This window comes from Geotrypetes seraphini, chromosome 5, assembly GCF_902459505.1.
Source record: "Geotrypetes seraphini chromosome 5, aGeoSer1.1, whole genome shotgun sequence".
Taxonomy (NCBI): domain Eukaryota; kingdom Metazoa; phylum Chordata; class Amphibia; order Gymnophiona; family Dermophiidae; genus Geotrypetes; species Geotrypetes seraphini.
This window is the reverse complement of record NC_047088.1, coordinates 34,666,307-34,689,514: the sequence shown is the minus strand read 5'-3', so window position 1 is coordinate 34,689,514 and position 23,208 is coordinate 34,666,307. Positions and strand designations below refer to the sequence as shown.

General features: G+C 44.4%; 1 protein-coding gene across 4 annotated transcripts in view; it reads left to right on the top strand.

The window, feature by feature from the left end:
- FMR1NB (FMR1 neighbor) overlaps window positions 1-23,208 on the top strand; it is a 121,211-nt gene that overhangs the window by 74,940 nt on the left and 23,063 nt on the right. For all 4 annotated transcript variants that reach the window (XM_033944369.1, XM_033944367.1, XM_033944366.1 and 1 more), the window contains one exon: window positions 6,034-6,106. In XM_033944369.1, coding sequence (XP_033800260.1) covers window positions 6,034-6,106 — 73 coding nt within the window. The remainder of the gene's footprint in view (window positions 1-6,033; window positions 6,107-23,208) is intronic.

The following is a 23,208-nucleotide window of genomic DNA, read 5'->3' as shown; positions in this document are numbered from 1 at the left end:
TATGTTGCAGCCTTTACTACTATCTACATCTTTTCTTTTGCCGGGGTGGTCTCTATAATTGTCCTTCGTACATACACCACCCCCACCTTCTAGTTTAAATGCCTAGAAAAATATTGTCTAAATTTCTCTGCAAGGTTTCTTTTTCCTGCTGTAGTAATATGTAGCCCATCAGTGCAATATAGCTTCTTGTCCTTACATGTATTTCCCCATCCTCTATGTACCTGAAGCCTTCTTGATGACACCAGGCTCTGAGCCATCTATTAAAGTCCTCTGTGTTTTTTCACTCTTTGCTCTCCTTTTCCATATGCAGGCAGTATTTCAGAAAAAGCTAAAGTCTTTACAAAAGGTTTCACGCCCTCACCAAGCTCCCGAAAAGCTTTCTGTGCTGCAAGTGTGGAGTTGTTGGCCAGGTCATTTGTTCCCAGATGGATAACAACATCAGTGTTAAAATCCTTAGTTTCTTCCTTAATTATAGTCAGTATTTGCTGGAACTCCTGGTAGCTGAGGATCCTGGAAGACATTTCACTATTTTGGTCTCCTCGCCCTGTGTTCCAAGGTTAATGCCTCTGATGATGGAATCCCCCAACATTAATAGTTTTCTGTTTTTGGCTTTTTTATTAGTACTTAGGGTGCGCTTATTCTCTTGAGTTTCCTTCATTGGTTCCAGTCCCACCTCCCTTCTGTTTTCCTGAGTATCGCAGTGCACTAGTGGAGCAAAGGAATTCTGTAGAGGTAATATTAGTGAAGGTGGATGTTTCTGTGTTACATGTCGCAGTCTTCCTGAGCCTACTGTGACCCATTTATTCCTGGGCTGTTTTATTCTTTGAGGTAGAGGTGGTAAGTTGGTATGATTTTGTGGAGTGATGGAAGCTGCTTTAATTGTATTCAATTCCTGTTTAACTTTGCAGAGCTCCTCCTTAATACTGGCAAGTTGAAGACAGATGGGCAAGCCTTAAGCCTCCAAATGGTATGTCTTGGAATTAAAGCACCACAGTGATTGCATAGAATAAAGGTCATATTGATTGGTTGTGAAGTGACTTGATGGTTGTGAAGTGACCAGAAATATAGGCTCTATACCACCTAAAACACAGTATTTTAAACAAAAATGCAGGTTCTATCAGTGCTACCCGAATAACACAGGATTTATAACAGGGATTTTCCCTACTTTAGTCACCCTGAGCCACAGGCACCAGAATATAGGCTCTATACCACCTAAAACACAGTATTTTAAACAAAAATGCAGGAAGAGGAAATAAGATTTAACAGAGGAAAGAGAAGGATTTATTTTTTTGTGCTTTTTTATATTTTTTTAGTAAGAAACAGGGAGGAGAAGAGAAATTAAGCAGATATAATGCTGAAAACCAGTCAAAAGAGCAGAATATGAAATGCTGAGTAACATTAGCTTTTAGAAGTTCACAGGGCAGCCTTGTTTCAGCAATGTTTTAATTATTATTGTACAACGCTTAGTATTTTGATAGGCGTTTAATCAAATCACCAAATAAACTTGAAACTTGATGATAAAGGGGATGGAACGCCTCTCATATGAGGAAAGACTAAAAAGGTTAGGGCTCTTCAGTTTGGAAAAGAGACGGCTAAGGGGAGATATGATTGAAGTCTACAAAATCCTGAGTGGTGTAGAATGGGTACAAATGGATCGATTTTTTACTGCATCAAGATTTACAGATAGGGGACACTCGATGAGGTTACAGAGTAATACTTTTAAAAACAATAGGAGGATAATATTTTTTTCACTCCTAAAATAGTTAAGTTCTGGAACGCGTTGCCAGAGAATGTGGTAAGAGCAGTTAATGTAGCTGGTTTAAAAAAGGTTTGGACAAATTCCTGGAGGAAAAGTCCACAGTGTTTGTTGAGACAGATATTGGATGGTAGCATGGAATGCTGCTATTATTTGAGTTTTTGCCAGGTACTTGTGGACTTGGTTTGGCCTCTGCAAAGAAGGGATACTGGGCTGGATGGACCATTGGTCTGACCTAGTAATGGCTATTCATTTGTTCTTATGTTTATTTCTTTAATTCGTTTTCCCCAAAGTAGCTCAGAACAGGTTACAGGTTAAACAAACATAAATACAGTTAACAGGTTACAGTTATGACATAATTGCAACAATATAATTTTGTATCATTTCCAGGAATGTTACTTTATTCATTTTTTGTTTGACCATTTTTTTTTCACCTCCTGTGGGAGGTGGGCTGGGGAGAGGCAAAACGCTGATGGAATTAAAAATGCATGGGATAAACACAGAGGATTTTCAAATGGTATAAATTAAACAGAGGAAAACAAATAGTATAAATTATAGAGATGACATGTGACAAAATTCATCACCATTCCCGTCTCCGCGGATAACCACGGGAAATAATCCCATGTCATTTTTTTAGTGTCTATTTTAGCCCTCAGTCCTTCTACACCAGCATCTTCAAAGCAAAAGCTTGTGGGTCAGTGGCTGTGCCCATTCATACTCTGATTCTTATGTGAGCCAAGGATAATGAAGCCATTGTGACATCACTGATATGATTGGCTCTTAGGCACTGGTGGAATGAGGCATTATGACATCACAATATCTGCTCCGGATACCAGAGACTGTCATTCTGTTAGTGTCTGTTTTCAATCTCGGTCCTTCTACACCAGCATTCTTCAAAGCAAAGCTTGTGGGTCAGTGGTTGTGGCCATTCATACTCTGATTCTTCCCTCTCTCCTTAAAGAATGACATGAAGATGGTTTCCCGCAAGTTATCTGCGGGGACGGGAACGGTGATGAATTTTGTCACTGTCATTCTCTTGTATAAATTAAAGAACTAAGGTTGGTAATGGACAGACTTGTACGATTTGTGTCCCATATTTTGTGATTCGGTGTAGGATGGGCTGGGTGGGCATCAATAGGAATCTCCACTAACTTGGAACATGAGGATGTTACTGGCCAGACTTTACGGTAGATAACCTGCAAACAACGGGTTGGTTGGATAGGCTGGAGTGAGCTTAGATGGCAACCTTCAGCAGTTGGAACCTAGGACAATACCAGGTGGATTTTAATCTATGGCCCAGAAATATCAAAGAAGAGACAAGTTAATTTAATCATGAATTTTTAATAAGAATAGCTAATGGCAGACTGGATGGACCGTTCAGGTCTTTATCTGCTGTCATTTACTTTGCTACTATGTTACCATCAGGGAAGCAAAGTCGTTAGAGTGTGTATTCTTTTGAAAGAGGGAACACTATCCTCCAAATTCTGTAACCGCTTGCCAAAAAAATTGCACATGCAAATTTGGGCATTGTGCCTAATTTACATGCACAATTAAATAATGAGCCAATTATGTATAAACATCTTGCCATGAGTTTAACCTCCCATCTGTTTATCCCAACACACTCTATACCAGTGGTCTCAAAACTCGCGGCCCGCCAGGTACTATTTTGAGGCCCTCTGTATATTTATCATAATCACAAAAATAAAACAGTTATTTAATCATATGTCTCTTCAGCTATAAATTACAATATTATTATTAAGACTTAGGAGCCCTCCAAGTACCTACAAATCCAAAATGTGGCCCTGCAAAGGATTTGAGTTTGAGACTAGAGAATGACACGGGAAAAAATTTTGTCCCCGTCACCGTGACCCCTGTCCCTGTCACTGCCACATCCCTCTGACCACCGTCCCTGTCAGCGCCCCACCCCCATGACCACTGTCCACACCTCATCCCCATCCCTGTGACCTATCCCTGCCCTGTCCCCATGACTACTATCCCCGCAGCATCCATACAAGCCTCAGTACTTCAATATTTAGCTTATTCCTTCCTTATAAATCAAAGTTCTGGCTGCTGAACTAGAGAAAGAGATGTTCAGCTGGCAGGGCTTTGTTTATAAAATTTTATCAACACAACTAATATACTACTTTATCCTAAATCAAAAAAGAAAAAAAAAGGAAATAAATAAATAGAAATTTTTTTTCTACCTTTATTGTCTGGTTTCTGCTTTCCTCATCTCATTCAATTCCTTCCATCCACTGTCTGTCTTCTCTCAGCGTCTTCCATTTGCTCTGTTACTGTGCTTCTCCCTTCACCCCCCTCTCCCCCCCATTGGTCTGGCACCCATCTTCTTCCCTCCGCTTCCCCCATAGTCTAGTATCTCTGTCTTCTTCCCTTCCAGCGTCTTCTCCCCACTCTGTCATCCCCATTTTCCTTCAGCGTCTTCTCCCTACTCTGTCTTCCCCAATCCCCATTTCCCTTCAGCATCTTCTCCCCTCTGTCTTCCCATTTCCCTTCAGCATCTTCTTCCCACTCTGTCTTCCCCATTTCCCTTCAGCGTCTTCTCCCCACTCTGTCTTCCCCATTTCCCTTCAGCGTCTTCTCCCCACTCTGTCTTCCCCATTTCCCTTCAGCGTCTTCTCCCCTCTGTCTTTCCCATTTTCCTTCAGCATCTTCTCCTCACTCTGTCTTCCACATTTCCCTTCAGCATCTTTTCCCCACCACCACCCTTCCCTCTCGCCACCTCACCGCCCTTCAGCACCCATCATGCGGCCCGAGAATCTCCCTCTCTCCCCCCCTTACCTTCGCGGCGCATTAGTAAAGTAACTTGCTGAAGCTGGCTGAGCCTGCCTGCCCACACACACGCGACTGCAGGCAGCTCGGCCGGCTTCAGCAAGTTACTTTACTAACGCGCCGCAAAGGTAAGGGGGGAGGGAGGGAGAAAGATTCGGGAAGGAGGGAGGGGGGCAATGCATGATCGGTGACCATGCACATTCCCTCCCTTAACTGCGGGGACAAGGCCATTCACTGCTCCACGGGGCAGTGGATGATCTTGTCCCCATGCCTGCAGAGAGCACTTTTCTCCCCCTCACCGTTTCGGCAGGTTACCCGTGACTAGCCGTGGGTAAAAATCACCGTGTCATTCTCTATTGAGACCACTGCTCTATACCATCCATTTTGACCTCATCTAATATAGCAAAGTTGCTTACCTGTAACGGGTTGTTCCCAGTTGTTTTTCTTGAGGAAAGGTAAGGAGAGCTGCGACCTGTTAGGGACCCAGTGAAAGAAAAAAACTGACTAAGAAGGGGGAGGAACTTCAGAAGGCAAGGTGTCTGCACATGCCCAGTAAGTTATTTTTTTAAAAATCCAAAAACTTACTATACCTAGGGGAGAGCATTGGTACGCAAGCTCAGTCAGAGGACATCACCAGCAAATGTGCCTGCATTTTCCCTGCTTGTCTCCGGAGAACTGCATTTTAACCCCTCGGCTATAAGATAAGCTGTATTATATAAAAGCATTTGCGTCCTATCTATGTTATTTGAATGGTCCTGATTTATACTTATTAGATGCAGCATAAGTATTATGTCTCCCTTTTAGTAGGTATTATATCAATTTTATTTGAATTTCAGTGCTGTTAATAAGTATATTTTTGAACCATTTCATGGTAGTCTTATTGATAAGTTTCAGTTTACTTTTTTTTTACCTCATTCATTTTTTTGTTTGTTTATATTTGGTCTTCTTACTACTGTTATGCTGTTAACAAAATTGTTAGTTTTATGTTGAATTCTACTTGCTTTATACCACTTTGGGTGAATCTCTTCATAAAGGCGATTAATAGGTCCCAATAAATAAATAAATTTATGCACTCATATAGTGAGCTCATAAGAACTGCTCAGTTACAAACATCCATGCATTGTCATTAAAAACTTTTATTGCCCAATACCCCACTGAAAAAAGTATAACATAAATTTCAAAATAAAGAGCAAATATGCTTATTTGAACCAAAAAAAAAGGATCCCCTGACAGTGGCCAGCATTTTGCAGCAAAAAGAAACCACTGCTTCAGGGCAAAACTTGCTGCACTCTACTTCAATAGCAGACTGTAGACTTTTCCTCCAGGAACTTGTCCAAACCTTTTCTAAACCCCAGATATGCTAACCATTACATTTTCTTGTTTTATTCTGTGAATATAAAGTATAGCTGATATCAAGGCATCATTATGCAGAGGTCTTTATACAATGATTGACAGCTGGAATGTTATTTTTGTTCTTGTTTCCATAGGTGGCTTTTCTGAACGAGGTCAACGCGCAGCTACTCCTCTGATAGCCGAACTCCAAAAGATAGTCCTCAACAAGTAAAGACACATGATTATGTTTTCTGTCTTTGAAAAAGAAACAAGTATTTCTTTCAGTTTGACTGGCTTTTGAGAGGACAAAACCATTCTAATGCAAAAGCATAAAGATCATTCAACAATTATCATTGTGTGATTTCAGTCTTTGAAGTTTGTCTAGGTGAAGAAAGTATTTTAGTTGCAGATTCAAATATTGGCTATATTAGAGAAGTCAGATGAATTATTAAACTAAAAGGATTGAACCTGGCTGCCTCTGAATGTATTGCCTACATTGTTCTCGGCCTGTACAATTAGAAAGCAATTTTAGAAGGATTGTGTGCCATTTACAAATGTACAAAATGGAGTTGGTGGCTTCTTCTACATGTCCTTTTTAAGGACATAGAAAAGTCAAATGGCATATCCTATGTCATGGTATGTCATTGGCACATAAAATGAGCATGATAAAAACCCAGTTTTTTCCCCAGCTTCTATATATGGTGCCAGGATTTCTACATCCAAATTTGTACATGGATCTTGCAAATTAATTAGCTTACGAGCCAATTAAGTGCAATACATTAACATTTACAATCAATTATGGCAGTTAATTGGCAAAAGTGAAAAATTAATTGTGTATCTGCCCTTTTCTATAACCCCATATGCCTAAATCTCCTAGCACTCAATTCAAAATGGGAATGTTCCCAAAAATTGTATGCAAATGTACAGAATTGCTCTACGAGGGGCCGCAGAAAAGTTCTTAGCCCAACCAACAAAACTGGGGCCGTCTTCATCGAGGGCTAAACACTTAGGGCTCCTTTTGCGAAGCCGCGTTAGCGGTTTAACGCGCGTAATACACTAGACGCTAGACGCTAACGCCAGCATTGAGCTGGTGTTAGTTCTAGCCGCGTAGCGCGGGTTTAGCGTGCACTAAAACCGCTAACGCGGCTTCGTAAAAGGAACTCTTAGTCCAGTGATTTTCCATTATAATCACAGTCACTGGTCTCTAAAAAGAGCTCCACAAAACATAAATGTAGAAAACATGAAATGTTCGTATCACTAGACAGTATTATTCTCTTACACATAAGAGTACCCAGAGACAAAAATTCACAAAAATATTACTAAACTTATCCAAAATATACAAAACTAGTTAAAAAAAAAACAGGAGAACAATGCTGGGCTTTACAAAAGCCAATTTCAATTACTAACCCATCAAAAAGATTACTTCAGCCAAACCCAACAGCGGCCCTTTTCGCATGTAGCTGTTTCAAGAGCACCAGCAAATATCCTCCTCCGAACCAACAGTTTATTAAAAGAAAAAAAGGAATAAGTCCCACATAAGGCTCACCAGCAGATTCTCCGCCCAGCCCCACTACGCCATGCTCATGCCATCCCTTCCCCGCCTCCGTACCTCTGTAGATCATCGCCCATGCGAGCAACTTCTGCCTGTTGCTCATGCCAGCCTGGTTCCCCTCTGAATCACTTCTGGGTCGCAGAGCCAGGAAGTGACGTCGGAGAGAAACCCAACGCTGACGTGAGCGGCATGTCGGAGAAGCCACTCGAGCTGGCAAAGGTTTACAGAGGTGCGTGGTGGGGGGAAAGGGAGAGTGCAAGTGTTGAGTGGGGGAAGGAGCAGGGGGCTGGGCATGGAAGGGCGGAAGAGGAGAACGCAAGAGGGTGTCATCGTACTGGGCGCCTGCTACCCTTGCGATGCCACTGAACGGATTGCGCCAGATTTTAGCTGATAAATACTGGCACCCAAATTTGGGAACAGGGATGGGCTCAAAGCGCTATTCTGTTGTTCGCCCCTGAATTGTTCTTCTTTCCTATTCAAGTATTGTAGTTCTCCCCTCCTTACCGTTCGTTTGTCTGTCGTAGATCGTAGTCCTTTGTTTACTAGACCTCCCCTGTTCACATATGTCGCGCAGTTTTTAACCTTGATTCTTGTAAATGCATTAAGTTTACTGTTTTTGTACACCGCTCAGAAGTCTGATTGAGCGGCATAACAAATTTTAAATAAACTTGGAAACTTGGAAGACCTTTTATAGATTAGTACTCTGTGATGATTTTTATTTTTTGTAATTGGAAATTTTTATTAAAGATACAGAACTACAATAAATGGAACAAACAATACAACAGCATTCCCAGGACAGTACAAAACTGCAAGCCAACCCCCACCCCTCTACCAAGAACATCACCAAAACACAGTAATCAAAGGATTTTGTACATCAACCATAACGGGGGCCATTTACTAAATCCAGTCTTTTGTCACCAGGCGCACAGGAATTGCCAAAAGGAATGCCACCGAGAGGTTAGAAAAGCAAAAGGAAAATACGAAGAGGGGCTGGCCAGGGAAGCGAAAAACTTCAAGGCATTCTTCAGTTATGTAAAGGGGAAGCGACCAGCGAGAGAGGAGGTGGGGCCGTTGGACGAGGGGGATAGGAAGGGAGTGATAAAGGAGGATAAAGAGATAGCTGAGAGGTTGAACACGTTCTTCTCGTCGGTTTTCACGAGAGAAGATATATCTAATATACCGGACTCAGAGGAGCTCATGAGTGGGGAACAGGCTGAAAAATTGGAGCACATAGAGGTAAGTAAGGAGGATGTCCTCAAACAGATAGACAGGTTAAAATGCGGCAAATCACCGGGTCCGGACGGGATCCACCCAAGGGTTCTGAAGGAACTAAGACAAGAAATAGCGGACACAATCCAGCATGTTTGCAACCTATCCTTAAGAACTGGAGAGGTACCAGAGGACTGGAGATTGGCGAATGTCACACCTATCTTCAAAAAGGGATCGAGGGGTGACCCCGGGAACTACAGACCGGTGAGCCTGACTTCAATTATAGGGAAGATGGTGGAAGCTATGATCAAGGACAGCATTTGCGAACACATTGAGAGAAATGGCCTACTGAGAAAAAGCCAGCACGGATTCTGTAAGGGAAGGTCGTGCTTAACGAACCTTCTGTACTTCTTTGAGGGAATAAGCAGTCGGGTGGACAATGGGGAACCCGTCGACATCATTTACCTCGATTTCCAAAAGGCTTTCGACAAGGTTCCACATGAAAGGCTGCTTAGGAAGCTGTGGAACCACGGGGTGGGAGAGGATGTGCACAGATGGATCGAGCACTGGTTGTCGGGTAGACTGCAGAGGGTCGGAGTAAAGGGCCAATTTTCTGACTGGCGGGGAGTCACGAGCGGTGTGCCACAGGGATCGGTGCTGGGGCCGTTACTCTTCAACATATTTATCAATGACCTGGAAAAGGAGGCAAAGTGCGAGGTTATAAAATTTGCAGACGATACCAAACTGTGCGGCAGAGTGAGCTCCAGGGAGGAGTGTGAGGACCTGCAAAGGGACCTAGACAAGCTTGAAGACTGGGCAAACAAATGGCAAATGCGTTTTAACGTGAAAAAATGTAAGGTCATGCATATAGGGAAAAAGAACCCGTTGTTCAACTACAAAATGGGGGGGCATTGTTGGGAGAAAGCAGTCTTGAGAGAGACTTGGGTGTGCTGGTGGATGCATCACTGAAGCCATCTGCACAGTGCGCAGCGGCCTCGAAAAAAGCCAACAGGATGCTGGGCATCATAAAGAGGGGCATAACAACCAGGACGCGGGAAGTCATCATGCCATTGTATCGATCGGTGGTGCGTCCTCATCTGGAATACTGCATTCAATATTGGTCGCCATACCTCAAGAAAGACATGGCGGTACTTGAGAGAGTCCAAAGGAGAGCAACGAAACTGGTAAGAGGGCTGGAACACTGCCCATACGCCGAGAGGTTGGACAGGCTGGGGCTCTTCTCTCTGGAAAAAAGGAGGCTCAGGGGTGATATGATAGAGACCTTCAAGATCATGAGGGGCATAGAGAGGGTGGATAGGGACAGATTCTTCAGGCTGAAGGGGACAACAGGTACGAGGGGGCATTCGGAGAAACTCAAGGGAGATAGGTTCAAAACAAATGCAAGGAAGTTTTTCTTCACCCAAAGGGTTGTGGACACTTGGAATGCGCTACCGGAGGAAGTGATCGGGCAGAGTACGGTACAGGGATTCAAACAGAGACTGGACAGATTCCTGGGGGATAAAGGGATCGTGGGATACTGAGAAAGTATAGAAACCCAACCAGGTCGTGCATGTGCAAGACCGGAGGGCTAGGACTTCGATGGGAAGATAGGACTCATCAGGAAACCAAGGTGGCATGGGGGCCCCTTCGGATGATTTAGACAGGTCATGACCTGTTTGGGCCGCTGCGGGAGCGGACTGCTGGGCTAGATGGACCTATGGTCTGACCCGGCGGAGGCACTGCTTATGTTCTTATGTTCTTATGTCTTTTTTTTTTTAATTTGCCAATAATAGCACGCATGTTTTTGAAAAGAGTACACGGTATGGGCTGGATTTTATTCTGCTCCCAAACATTAGGCACCAGATTCATGTCTTACTGAAATCCTGTGTAAATGCTCTCCGCCCCCTGCTCCTCCCCTTGCCTCTTGCCTTCCCTCTACCTTTTTTTTACTTCCCTGGCGCAAGTGAAATTTTTTTTCACTCAGAGAAAAGTTAAGCTCTGGAATGCGTTGCCAGAGGATGTGGTAAGAGCGGATAGCGTAGCTGGTTTTAAGAAAGGTTTGGACAAGTTCCTGGAGGAAAAGTACATAGTCTGTTATTCAGAAAGACAGGGGGGAAGCCACTGCTATCCCTGGATCGGTAGCATGGAATGTTGCTACTCCTTGGGTTTTGGCCAGGTACTGGGGACCTGGATTGGCCACCGTGAGAACGGGCTACTGGGCTTGATGGACCTTTGGTATGACCCACTAAGGCTATTCTTGTGTTCTTATCTCTTTCGGAAGTCACTTCTGGGAGCCGTGCCTAGGAAGGGACATCAAAGGGCGAACCGACACCAACATGGGCAATGCTGCTAATGCCGAAGAAGTTAAAAAGGTATAGGGAAAGGGAAGGGGGCGTGTGCACGTGGCATGGGGTCAGGAAAGAGGGCACAGGAGCTGCGCCACCACCATGGGTGCCACTCACCCTTACTGCACCACTGCCCCTGACCACTATTCCCTCTAATCTGAATGAGAGCCCTCCACCTACAGCCCTGCTAGTTGGGGGAGGGGGTGCTGTTTCATCATAACATTTTCAATAGTGAGGCACGCACAAGCTCTGCAGGACTCCACCAGCCCTGCCTGCCTCTAGAGACAGAAAGCACCATATTGAAGCACCACCCCCCACTGGTAGGAATGTGGTTGGAGGACTCCCATTCAGAGGGAACAACGCCCCTGACATACCCATTCAGCTAGGGCAGGGGTAGGCAATTCCGGTCCTCGAGAGCCAGAGCCAGGTCGGGTTTTCAGGATGTCCACAATAAATATGCACGAGATAGATTCACATCTCAAGGAGGCAGTGCATGCAAATCCATCTCATACATATTCATTGTGGAGATCCTGAAAACCTGACCTGGCTCCGGCTCTCGAGCGGAATTGCCTACCCCTGAGCTAGGGTTACCAGACGTCTGGGGAAAACCTGGACATAGCCTCTTTTTAGGGGACTATCTGGGTGCCCGGAGGGATGTCCAAAATCCAGCACTTTATCCGAGTTTTGGAAGTCCCCAACCTCAGAGCCACGTCTGGAGGGCGTCCGCACATGCGCGGACATTAACATACATAGTATCATAGTAACATAGTAGATGACGGCAGATAAAGACCCGAATGGTCCATCCAGTCTGCCCAACCTGATTCAATTTAAATTATTATTTTTTTTTTTCTTCTTCTTAGCTATTTCTGGGCGAGAATCCAAAGCTTTACCCGGTACTGTGCTTGGGTTCCAACTGCCGAAATCTCTGTTAAGACTTACTCCAGCCCATCTACACCCTCCCAGCCATTGAAGTCCTCCCCTGCCCATCCCTCCTCCAAACGGCCATGCACAGACACAGACCGTACAAGGCTGCCCAGTAACTGGCCTAGTTCAATCTTTAATATTATTTTCTGATTCTAAATCTTCTGTGTTCATCCCACGCTTCTTTGAACTCAGTCACAGTTTTACTCTCCACCACCTCTCTCGGGAGCGCATTCCAGGCATCCACCACCCTCTCCGTAAAGTAGAATTTCCTAACATTGCCCCTGAATCTACCACCCCTCAACCTCAAATTATGTCCTCTGGTTTTACCATTTTCCTTTCTCTGGAAAAGATTTTGTTCTACGTTAATACCCTTTAAGTATTTGAACGTCTGAATCATATCTCCCCTGTCTCTCCTTTCCTCTAGGGTATACATATTCAGGGCTTCCAGTCTCTCCTCATACGTCTTCTGGCGCAAGCCTCCTATCATTTTCGTCGCCCTCCTCTGGACTGCCTCAAGTCTTCTTACGTCTTTCGCCAGATACGGTCTCCAAAACTGAACACAATACTCCAAGTGGGGCCTCACCAATGACCTGTACAGGGGCATCAACACCTTCCTTCTACTGACTACGCCTCTCTTTATACAGCCCAGAATCCTTCTGGCAGCAGCCACTGCCTTGTCACACTGTTTTTTCGCCTTTAGATCTTCGGACACTATCACCCCAAGGTCCCTCTCCCCGTCCGTGCATATCAGCTTCTCTCCTCCCAGCATATACGGTTCCTTCCTATTATTAATCCCCAAATGCATTACTCTGCATTTCTTTGCATTGAATTTTAGTTGCCAGGCATTAGACCATTCCTCTAACTTTTGCAGATCCTTTTTCATATTTTCCACTCCCTCTTCGGTGTCTACTCTGTTACAAATCTTGGTATCATTTGCAAAAAGGCACACTTTTCCTTCTAACCCTTCAGCAATGTCACTTACATACATATTGAACAGGATTGGCCCCAGCACCGAACCCTGAGGGACTCCACTAGTCACCTTTCCTTCCTTCGAGCGACTTCCATTAACCACCACCCTCTGGCGTCTGTCCGACAGCCAGTTTCTGACCCAGTTCACCACTTTGGGTCCTAACTTCAGCCCTTCAAGTTTGTTCAACAGCCTCTTATGAGGAACTGTATCAAAGGCTTTGCTGAAATCCAAGTAAATTACATCTAGCATATGTCCTCAATCCAGCTCTCTGGTCACCCAATCAAAAAATTCAATCAGGTTCGTTTGGCACGATTTACCTTTTGTAAAGCCATGTTGCCTCGGATCCTGTAACCCATTAGATTCAAGGAAATACACTATCCTTTCTTTCAGCAACACTTCCATTATTTTTCCAACAACTGAAGTGAGGCTCACCGGCCTGTAGTTTCCTGCTTCATCCCTGTGACCACTTTTATGAATAGGGACCACATCCGCTCTCCTCCAATCCCCAGGAATCACTCCCGTCTCCAGAGATTTGTTGAACAAGTCTTTAATAGGACTCGCCAGAACCTCTCTGAGCTCTCTTAGTATCCTGGGATGGATCCCGTCTGGTCCCATCGCTTTGTCCACCTTCAGTTTTTCAAGTTGCTCATAAACACCCTCCTCCGTGAACGGCGCAGAATCTACTCCATTTTCTCGTGTAACTTTGCCAGACAATCTCGGTCCTTCTCCAGGATTTTCTTCTGTGAACACAGAACAGAAGTATTTGTTTAGCACATTTGCTTTCTCCTCATCACTCTCCACATATTTGTTCCCAGCATCTTTCAGCCTAGCAATTCCATTTTTTATCTTCCTCCTTTCACCAATATATCTGAAAAAATTTTTATCTCCCTTTTTTACATTTTTAGCCATTTGTTCTTCCGCCTGTGCCTTCGCCAAACGTATCTCTCTCTTGGCTTCTTTCAGTTTCACCCTGTAGTCCTTTCTGCTCTCCTCTTCTTGGGTTTTTTTATATTTCATGAACGCCAACTCTTTCGCCTTTATTTTCTCAGCCACTAGGTTGGAGAACCATATCGGCTTCCTTTTTCTCTTGTTTTTATTGATTTTCTTCACATAAAGGTCCGTAGCCATTTTTTATCGCTCCTTTCAGCTTAGACCACTGTCTTTCCACTTCTCTTATGTCCTCCCATCCTAACAGCTCTTTCTTCAGGTACTTTCCCATTGCATTAAAGTCCGTACGTTTGAAATCTAGGACTTTAAGTATCGTGCGGCCGCTCTCCACTTTAGCCGTTATATCAAACCAAACCGTTTGATGATCGCTACTACCCAGGTGAGCACCCACTCGAACATTAGAGATACTCTCTCCATTTGTGAGGACCAGATCCAATATCGCTTTTTCCCTTGTGGGTTCCGTCACCATTTGTCTGAGCAGAGCCTCTTGAAAGGCATCCACAATCTCCCTACTTCTTTCCGATTCCGCAGACGGAACATTCCAGTCCGCATCCGGCAGGTTGAAATCTCCCAACAGCAGAACCTCCTCTTTCCTTCCAAACTTTTGGATATCCACAATCAGATCCTTATCAATTTGCTGCGATTGAGTCGGAGGTCTGTAGACTACACCCACGTAGATAGAAGTTCCATCTTCTCTTTTCAGAGCAATCCATATCGCTTCTTCCTCTCCCCAGGTCCCTTGCATTTCGGTCGCTTGGATATTGATCTTTACATAGAGAGCTACTCCTCCACCTTTATGACCATCTCTGTCCTTCCTAAAAAGATTATATCCCGGTATGTTTGCATCCCATCCATGTGATTCACTGAACCATGTCTCTGTGATAGCAACAATATCTAGATCTGCCTCTAATATCAGGGCTTGCAGATCATGAACTTTGTTGCTTAGACTGCGAGCATTTGTGGTCATCGCTTTCCAGCTATTTTTCAGCGATAATCTCCTTTTTCGTATGGATTTTTGTGTCGTTTCACTTTCCGTTGCAATACTAAGAAATGAGTTATTGATATTGCTTATGTTGCAGTCTTTACTACTATCACATCTTTTCTTTTGCCGGGGGTGGTCTCTATAATTGTCCTTCGTACATACACCACCCCCACCTTCTAGTTTAAATGCCTAGAAAAATATTGTCTAAATTCCTCTGCAAGGTTTCTTTTTCCTGCTGTAGTAATATGTAGCCCATCAGTGCAATATAGCTTCTTGTCCTTCCATGTATTTCCCCATCCTCCTATGTACCTGAAGCCTTCTTGATGACACCAGGCTCTGAGCCATCTATTAAAGTCCTCTGTGTTTTTCACTCTTTGCTCTCCTTGTCCATATGCAGGCAGTATTTCAGAAAAAGCTAAAGTCTTTACAAAAGGTTTCACGCCCTCACCAAGCTCCCGAAAAGCTTTCTGTGCTGCAAGTGTGGAGTTGTTGGCCAGGTCATTTGTTCCCAGATGGATAACAACATCAGTGTTAAAAACCTTAGTTTCTTCCTTAATTATAGTCAGTATTTGCCTGGAACTCCTGGTAGCTGAGGATCCTGGAAGACATTTCACTATTTTGGTCTCCTCGCCCTGTGTTCCAAGGTTAATGCCTCTGATGATGGAATCCCCCAACAGTAATAGTTTTCTGTTTTTTGGCTTTTTTATTTGTACTTAGGGTGCTCTTGTTCTCTTGAGTTTCCTTCATTGGTTCAAGTCCCACCTCCCTTCTGTTTTCCTGAGTATCACAGTGCACTAGTGGAGCGAAGGAATTCTGTAGAGGTAATATTAGTGAAGGTGGATGTTTCTGTGTTACATGTCGCAGTCTTCCTGAGCCTACTGTGACCCATTTATTCCTGGGCTGTTTTATTCTTTGAGGTAGAGGTGGTAAGTTGGTATGATTTTGTGGAGTGATGGAAGCTGCTTTAATTGTATTCAATTCCTGTTTAAGTTTGCAGAGCTCCTCCTTAATACTGGCAAGTTGAAGACAGATTGACATAATGGCGTCATATGCGAGCTCAGGGGAGGTTCACATGGGGTGGGGATGGAATGGGATGGAACTGGAGCTGGAACAGGGCTGGGGGGCAGAATGGGGTGTCCCCTCTTTTCATAGACGAAATCTAGCAATCCTACAAGCACCTCACATGGCTCTGCCCCCATTTGAGACACAGACTATGAGAGAGGTTTTTCGCCTTATACAGGGCGAGACAAAGAAATGTAACTCCCTGGAGTTTAAATCCTCGCACCTACATTAGATACGGAATTGGCAACCGGCTGAGTAGATAAATGTGCTGCCTGATAGAAAAGTTTGTTACCAATTCCCTATATGCATGTAGTTTTCTAACACAAGAGAAATGGGGCATAGATGAGCATTGTTTATTCAACAGATAATTTAATGCATATGTTGTTTTCACCGCACTGTATAACCTGAAGCACTCTTTGTTTTGCGATCTAATTCAGTGTTCTTACACCTTATGACACCTATGGACTGGAGGAAATAAAATAATTATTTTGTGGACCGGCACCAGTCCGTGGACCAGCAGTTGAAGAACAGTGGGCTAAGTCGTGAGCCAGACCCCGCCCATTTCCACCCAATCTCCGCCCCAGACCCCGCCCCCATAATAATACTAATTGTAACACCATTTTTTCCATTAATTTTTTATTTATACACACACACACAATATAATAGTATTAACAACATATAATGGTTAATCACAAAATTAAACTACACAAAGCACACTGTGTGCTTCTCAATATTCATTCCTACCAGAACACAGATAACCCCATGCAAATAAGGGACCAAAAACTAAAAGTACTAATATATACAAATAAACCCTAAGATGCAAGACACAAATGCAAGAAACAAACGGATTTCTTCTTGAACATATAGCAGATGTCAATCAATCACTAAATTCAAAAATGAAATCATTCCCCCTACCGTTGTTGTCTCCCTCCCTCCATGCTGTGCCTTGCCTTCTGGTCTGCTCCCGCCTAGCCGTTTTATGCCGCCCCCTGGTGTTATCTTTGGGCCGGCTCCCTTTTCCTCAGTGCTGCAGTGCACAAAGCCGTGGGCAGCGTCCCGCGCCTCATCTGGAAGCCTTCCCTCTGATGTTGTGACGTCAGAGAGAAGGCTTCCAGTTCAGGCACAGGACGCGCATAGGAGCCTCTGCCCACAGCTTTGTGCACTGCAGCACCGAGGAAGAGGGAGCAGTCCTGAAGACAACGCCGCATCGATCGCACCATGGACCGGCGGCTGAAGAACACTTTCTTGGGCCCGATGCACATGCCGGCTCTGAATGGCTAGTTATACTAGGAGAAGCTATGCTGTAATGTCCAGTTCCCCGACCTTGAGAAAGTTTGGCGAAACGCGTCAGGAAGGGGAATGGACTTTGAATAAGCTAAGTCTATTATTTATATATTTATATAAAACTAGTCTTTAAGCCCGTTATATTAACGGGTGCTAGAATAGATTTGTGCGTCTGTCTGTCTTTCTTTCTGTCTGTCTGTCTCTCTCTCCTTGGCCACTGTATGTCTGTCTGTCTTTGTTTTGGTGTCTGTCTCTTATAATCTGTCTCTGTAGCCCCCTGTCCTTATGTGTGTGTTTTTTTTATGTTTGTCTCTTCACAAAAAAGTAAGTACTGTATATAAAGTAATTAGACAGTATATTAGTGATTATTGAAAAATATAATATATTAGAGTTACTCATTATGTTTGCATGAAAGTAATCTTTACAATTACTCATTACTTTTTACTACCCTACTTTGGCTGCAGAAATGAAGTCCTTGCATATGGGGGGTTGAGTGGAAGAGAAATGGGAGCAGCAGTTCCAACAGTTGCAGTATACATCAATAATTCATTGTAACATAGTGATTAAGGAACTGTACCTTAACTACTCACAGAGATTTTAAAAGATTTTCCCTCAACCCGACTCCATCATGAGAATGCACATATGTGGCATAGTAAGTGGGAGGCGGTAGGATGAGTCAGCCCCAGGCATCGTCTTGATGGGAGCGCCAGCCCCCATCTGCCTCAGCCTCCTCCTCCTGCTCCATCCCCGTCCCTTCCCTCATACCTCATTAACAATCGCAGCGCAAGCAGCAATAGTATGGCCGGATCCCTTAGTCACTTTCCACCCCCCCTTCCCTTCCCGCGGTCCTGACAAACCTGCGACTCCAGCAGCGTGTGCAGCACTCTACACATGTTGCTTCGGGGCCTTCTACTGCCCTGATTTGCTCTGCCGCGTCTCTGATGATGTCATCAGGGACGTGGCAGAGTAAATCAGGACAGTAGAAGGCCCCGAAGCAGTGTGTGTAGAGTGCTGCACACGCTGCTGGAATCGGCATGTTTGGAGTCGGGACCGCGGCATCCCTCCGCGGCTGGAGTGTTTTGGTGCTGGAGTGTTTTGTCGCCGCGGCTCCTCTCGATCCCTGCCAGCGTCGGAAGCCTTCTCCGACGATGGTGCGGCTCGTGAGAGGAGCCGACACGGAGAGCAGGGAGTCCAGCGCTGGCGTCCAGTCCTGCCAGCGAGTGGTAGGTGCTGGGATGTAAAGCTGGGGACTCGCGCATGCGCACTCCTGCGGCCACAGACCTACAGATCATGGAAGCACGCAGATAGGAGTGCGCATGCGCGGCTAGGGTTTTATTATATAGGATAATTGAAATAAGGAAATAGTTGGAAAATAGTACTTGGAATCATGAAGAATCCTACCACCTGTATCTATTGATAAGGGTGGATATCTGAATTCCTAAGATGTACTATTGTAAAGAAACTGGACTAAGAAAGAATTTATAAAACACTGATATATTATCTAGCGCTATTATGCTATCTAAGTTGGAGTGAACTGTTTTGGGTTAAAGAGTGAGATTCTCTTTATATATACTATAAATATCGAAAGATGGCTCAAATGCAGGCTCTGTGGATCGGCAGGAAATTTCTGCGGACCGTCACCGGTCCACAGAACGGTGGTTGAAGAACACTGATCTAATTGATACACTTTGGGCCGATGCGGCAACCGGCGCTGGTATCGGCCAGCACCTCTAAAACTGACGTCAGTTGCGGAATCAGGGCCACGTGTAAAGTAGATGCCGGAAACATACGCTAGGGTTTACTGGCCTACATTTCCGTCACCTGCTTTACAAAAGAATCGCGTCCACAGGGGCTCCTACCGGCACCTGGGGTCACCTCTGGTTCAAGCTATCCCCACTTTGACTGTAGGCTCAGATAGGCACCTCTGTGGATGGGGCATTGGCGGCCTGTTCTGTAGGCACCTGCTGATGCCTCTATTGATTTAAATTAGTTTCTAATTGGGTTTAAATGACAGTCAATTACTCCATCATTTATCACCCATTAAACAATTAAGGGCTCCTTTTACTAAATGCCGCGAGGTTTTTAGCCAGCACTCATAGAACTCCTAGGAACGTCAGAGCAGTTACCTCACTGGCCCGTGCTAAAAACCTCTAGCATCGTTTAGTAAAACCCATCTTAAATTAGGTGACAGAGTTTTGTTTAAGTTTTCATGTTTCTGCTACAAAACAGTATTTGATATGTTACCGAGTTACCTTAACCCTCACTTTACCCTGAGTTATTCTAATAAGAGTTCTCGAAGAATACGTTTGTTTGCGTATCCCTCGATAAAATTATGCCAGTATAAAAGGTTCTTTTGTTTATTAATTCTTTATTCGTTTTCAAAAATACATTAAGTGTTAAATATATTCATTCACATTAACACTAAATACATCCCTTACAAACAATCATTGATATATTTCATAAATTCTTATCCCTTCCCCTTTCCCATCCCTCCCTCCCATATATTCCATTATCATATAAAACATATAATAATAAACTTTCCCCCCCCCTCCCTATACCTTAAGTTGATAAATATAAGGGAAACAAATTCAAATTAATCTTTACAATACTTTGTCAATGGTTTCCACACATCCTGAAACTTCTTAAAATATCCCCGTTGTAATGCGATAAACTTTTCCATTTTATAGATATGGCATAAAGAATTCCACCAAAAGTTATAATTTAATCTCCTCCAATCCTTCCAATTATATGTAATTTGCTGAATGGCAACACCAGTCATTATAAGTAGTAATTTATTGTTATTCGCTGAAATCTGACTTTTTGCTCTCATTTCCATACCAAATATCACAGTATCATAAGATTATCTAATAAATTATTAATTTGGTCCCAAATTGATTTCCAAAAATTCATAATATATGGGCAATGAAACAATAAATGATCTCAAGTTCCTACTTCTAGATGGCAATGCCAACATCTATTAGACAAAGAACTATCTAATTTTTGTAACCTAACAGGGGTCCACAACGCTCTATGCAACAGAAAAAACCAAGTTTGTTTTCTTTTCAGGCGGCTAAATTGAACACATGGCTCGCCAAATTTGTGTTAGAAGCCCCTTCTTATCTTGAGTTTAAAAAACAGATAAAAACTCAATTATTTAATAGGCTAGGGTCTTAAACTTTTTACAGGTGTAATCTTTTATTCTTTTTAAAATTATTCGCATTCTTTTACATTGTATGTATTTCTTCCTATTGTATGCATTTTAACTTGCTGAATCTTCAATGACTTGCATTGTCTGTATCATGCTTAATTGTTGTGAACCGCCTAGAACTCTCGGGTATGGTGGTATATAAAAATAAATTTATTATTTATTATTAATTTTCGGCGTCCCTTCAAGAATCAGAGCCTTTATGTATTTTATTTACAAAATACTCAAGAGTTCCTGATTACTATTCAGTGTGTTGTAAACTGCTTTGGGTGAATCTTGTCATGAAAAGGCAGTTAATAAATCCCAATAAATAAATGCTTTCACCTCTTCTATCACCTATGCATATAGTATAGTTAACATTTTACTATCATTTTTCATGAACACACTTCAAGACATACAAGATCGTCCCATGTATGCAAGCATTTTATTTGCTTGATTTTGAATGGTTTTGGTTATATTTTTGTTATATTTGGCTGAATTCAAACTGAAACTTAATTCAGAAAAAAACAAAATTTTTCGTAGCTTCGCCACACCCACTTGACACCAAAAACCACTATCTAATATAATAAAATGATAGGCCGCGCATGCGCACTAAAAAAAACGTGTTCCCTGATCCGTCGCGAAAATACGAGTGCGCATGCGCGGCCCTGGCTGCGGCGGCGGCTTTCAAATTAAAAAAAAAAAAAAACTTACACAGCTGCGGCGGCCTTCCTCACCCCCGGCTCTCACTGTGCTCTCACTGTGCATCGTATCGGCTCCTCTCTCGAACTGCACCAGGATCGAGAGAGGAGGTGCGGCGGCGGCTTTCCAAATTAAAAAAAAAAACCGGCCCGCTGAGAGGGAAAGCGGCGCTGACACTGCCGCCAGCTCAGCGGTGACATGTAAAAATCGAACCTATATGTGAAGACGTCTTTGCCAGGGCTAACAGCAGCAGCCCCCGAAGCTCCTCAGCAGCCTGTCCCGCCCCCTTGAGAAGGGCTCCCGCAGTGTCCGGAAGCGCTGCTGCTGGTGGCGCTGCTCCCGCTGCTCTGCCTTTGAGCAACACGCCGGAGCTGAACACCATGGCAGCGGCTGACAGGAGGAGACAGAGGGGAGATGCTTGGCTGATGGGAGATGCTGGACTGTTGGGGGGATAGAGAAAGGGGAGGAAAGGAAGGGAGGCCTACTGCTGGACAAGAGGAGCTCGAAGAGGTGCTGTTGGAAAGGGGGAGGGGAAAAGAAAGGGAGGCCTACTGGTGGAGTCCACCGAAGGCCTCTTCTATCTGCAAAAACCTACTGAGGATCGCGGCTGGCTGTGGCGAACCTCGCTGGCCGCTCTGCACCTCAGTAGCATGTTCCCTCTGTCGTACCGGATCGCGTCAGAGGGAACATAGAAACATAGAAAGATGACGGCAGAAAAGGGCTACAGCCCATCAAGTCTGCCCACTCTACTGTCCCACCCCATTAAGTCAGAGTGCTGCTCGACCCACGTAGAGATCCCACGTGGATGTCCCATTTATTCTTAAAGTCGAGCACGCTAGTGGTCTTGATCACCTGCACCGGTAGTTTGTTCCAGTGATCCACCACCCTTTCTGTAAAGAAATACTTCCTGGTGTCACCACCAAATCTCCCTCCTCTGAGTTTGAGCGGGTGCCCCCTTGTGACTGAAGGTCCCTTAGGAAAGAATATGTCGTTTTCCACCTCGACACGATCCGTGACGTACTTAAATGTCTCAATCATGTCACCCCTCTCCCTGCGCTCCTCTAGAGAGTAGAGTTGCAACTTGCCCAGTCTTTCCTCGTATGAGAGACCCTTGAGTCCGGAGACCATCCTAGTGGCCATTCGCTGGACCGACTCAATTCGAAGTACATCTTTATGGTAATGTGGCCTCCAGAATTGCACACAGTACTCCAGATGAGGTCTCACCATGGTTCTGTACAGTGGCATCATGACCTCAGGTTTAAGGCTGACGAAGCTTCTATTGATACATCCCATCATCCGCCTTGCCTTGGATGAGGCCTTCTCTACTTGTTTGGCAGCCTTCATGTCTGCACTGATGATTACTCCCAAGTCCCGTTCTTCTGAGGTCGTAGCTAGTGTTTCTCCATTCAAGGTGTATGTTCTGCATGGATTTCTGCTGCCGAGATGCATCACCTTACACTTCTTTGCATTGAAGCCCAGCTGCCATGTTGAGGACCAGTTTTCCAACTTGATCAGATCCTGCGCCATACCATCCGTGAGATCATTTTCACCTACTATATTACACAGTTTGGCGTCGTCGGCAAAAAGCGCTACTTTTCCCTGAAGCCCTCGGGTCAAGTCTCTTATGAATATGTTAAAAAGGGATGGCCCCAGGACTGAGCCCTGCGGCACTCTGCTAGTCACCTCCGAACGTGCTACCAAGGTGCTTAGCGCCTGCGAGGTTCGCTACAGCCAGCCGCGATCCTCAGTAGCCTTTTTTAAATTGTAGATTGCTCGCTCTCTCTCTCTTTATTCGGGGCAGACCAGGAAGAGCAGGTAAAGGGTCGGGTTGAGAGCAGCCGCTCCAGCGCTACAGTTTGTGTGACCCCATTCCTCCCGTGAAGCGCTATAGGGGGAAAGCCAGGCCGGGAGGAGAGGGCCCAGGGATCTGGGTGATAGGAGGAGAGAAAGTAGAGGGTGGTGTGGGCACCCGGGTGCAGAAACCCAGGCAGAGGGTGCAGTTACTACTGCATCGCGATAGCGGGCTCGAGTGAAGCGGCAAGGATGATCGCTGGGAGCAGTACTGCTGAAGGAACTGAGAAGGGGGAAAGGGCCACTTCCAGTTGCAGGAAGTGGACTTTCTTTTTACATCTGATACTACTGCTGCTCTGTCACTGAACTTGAAATGT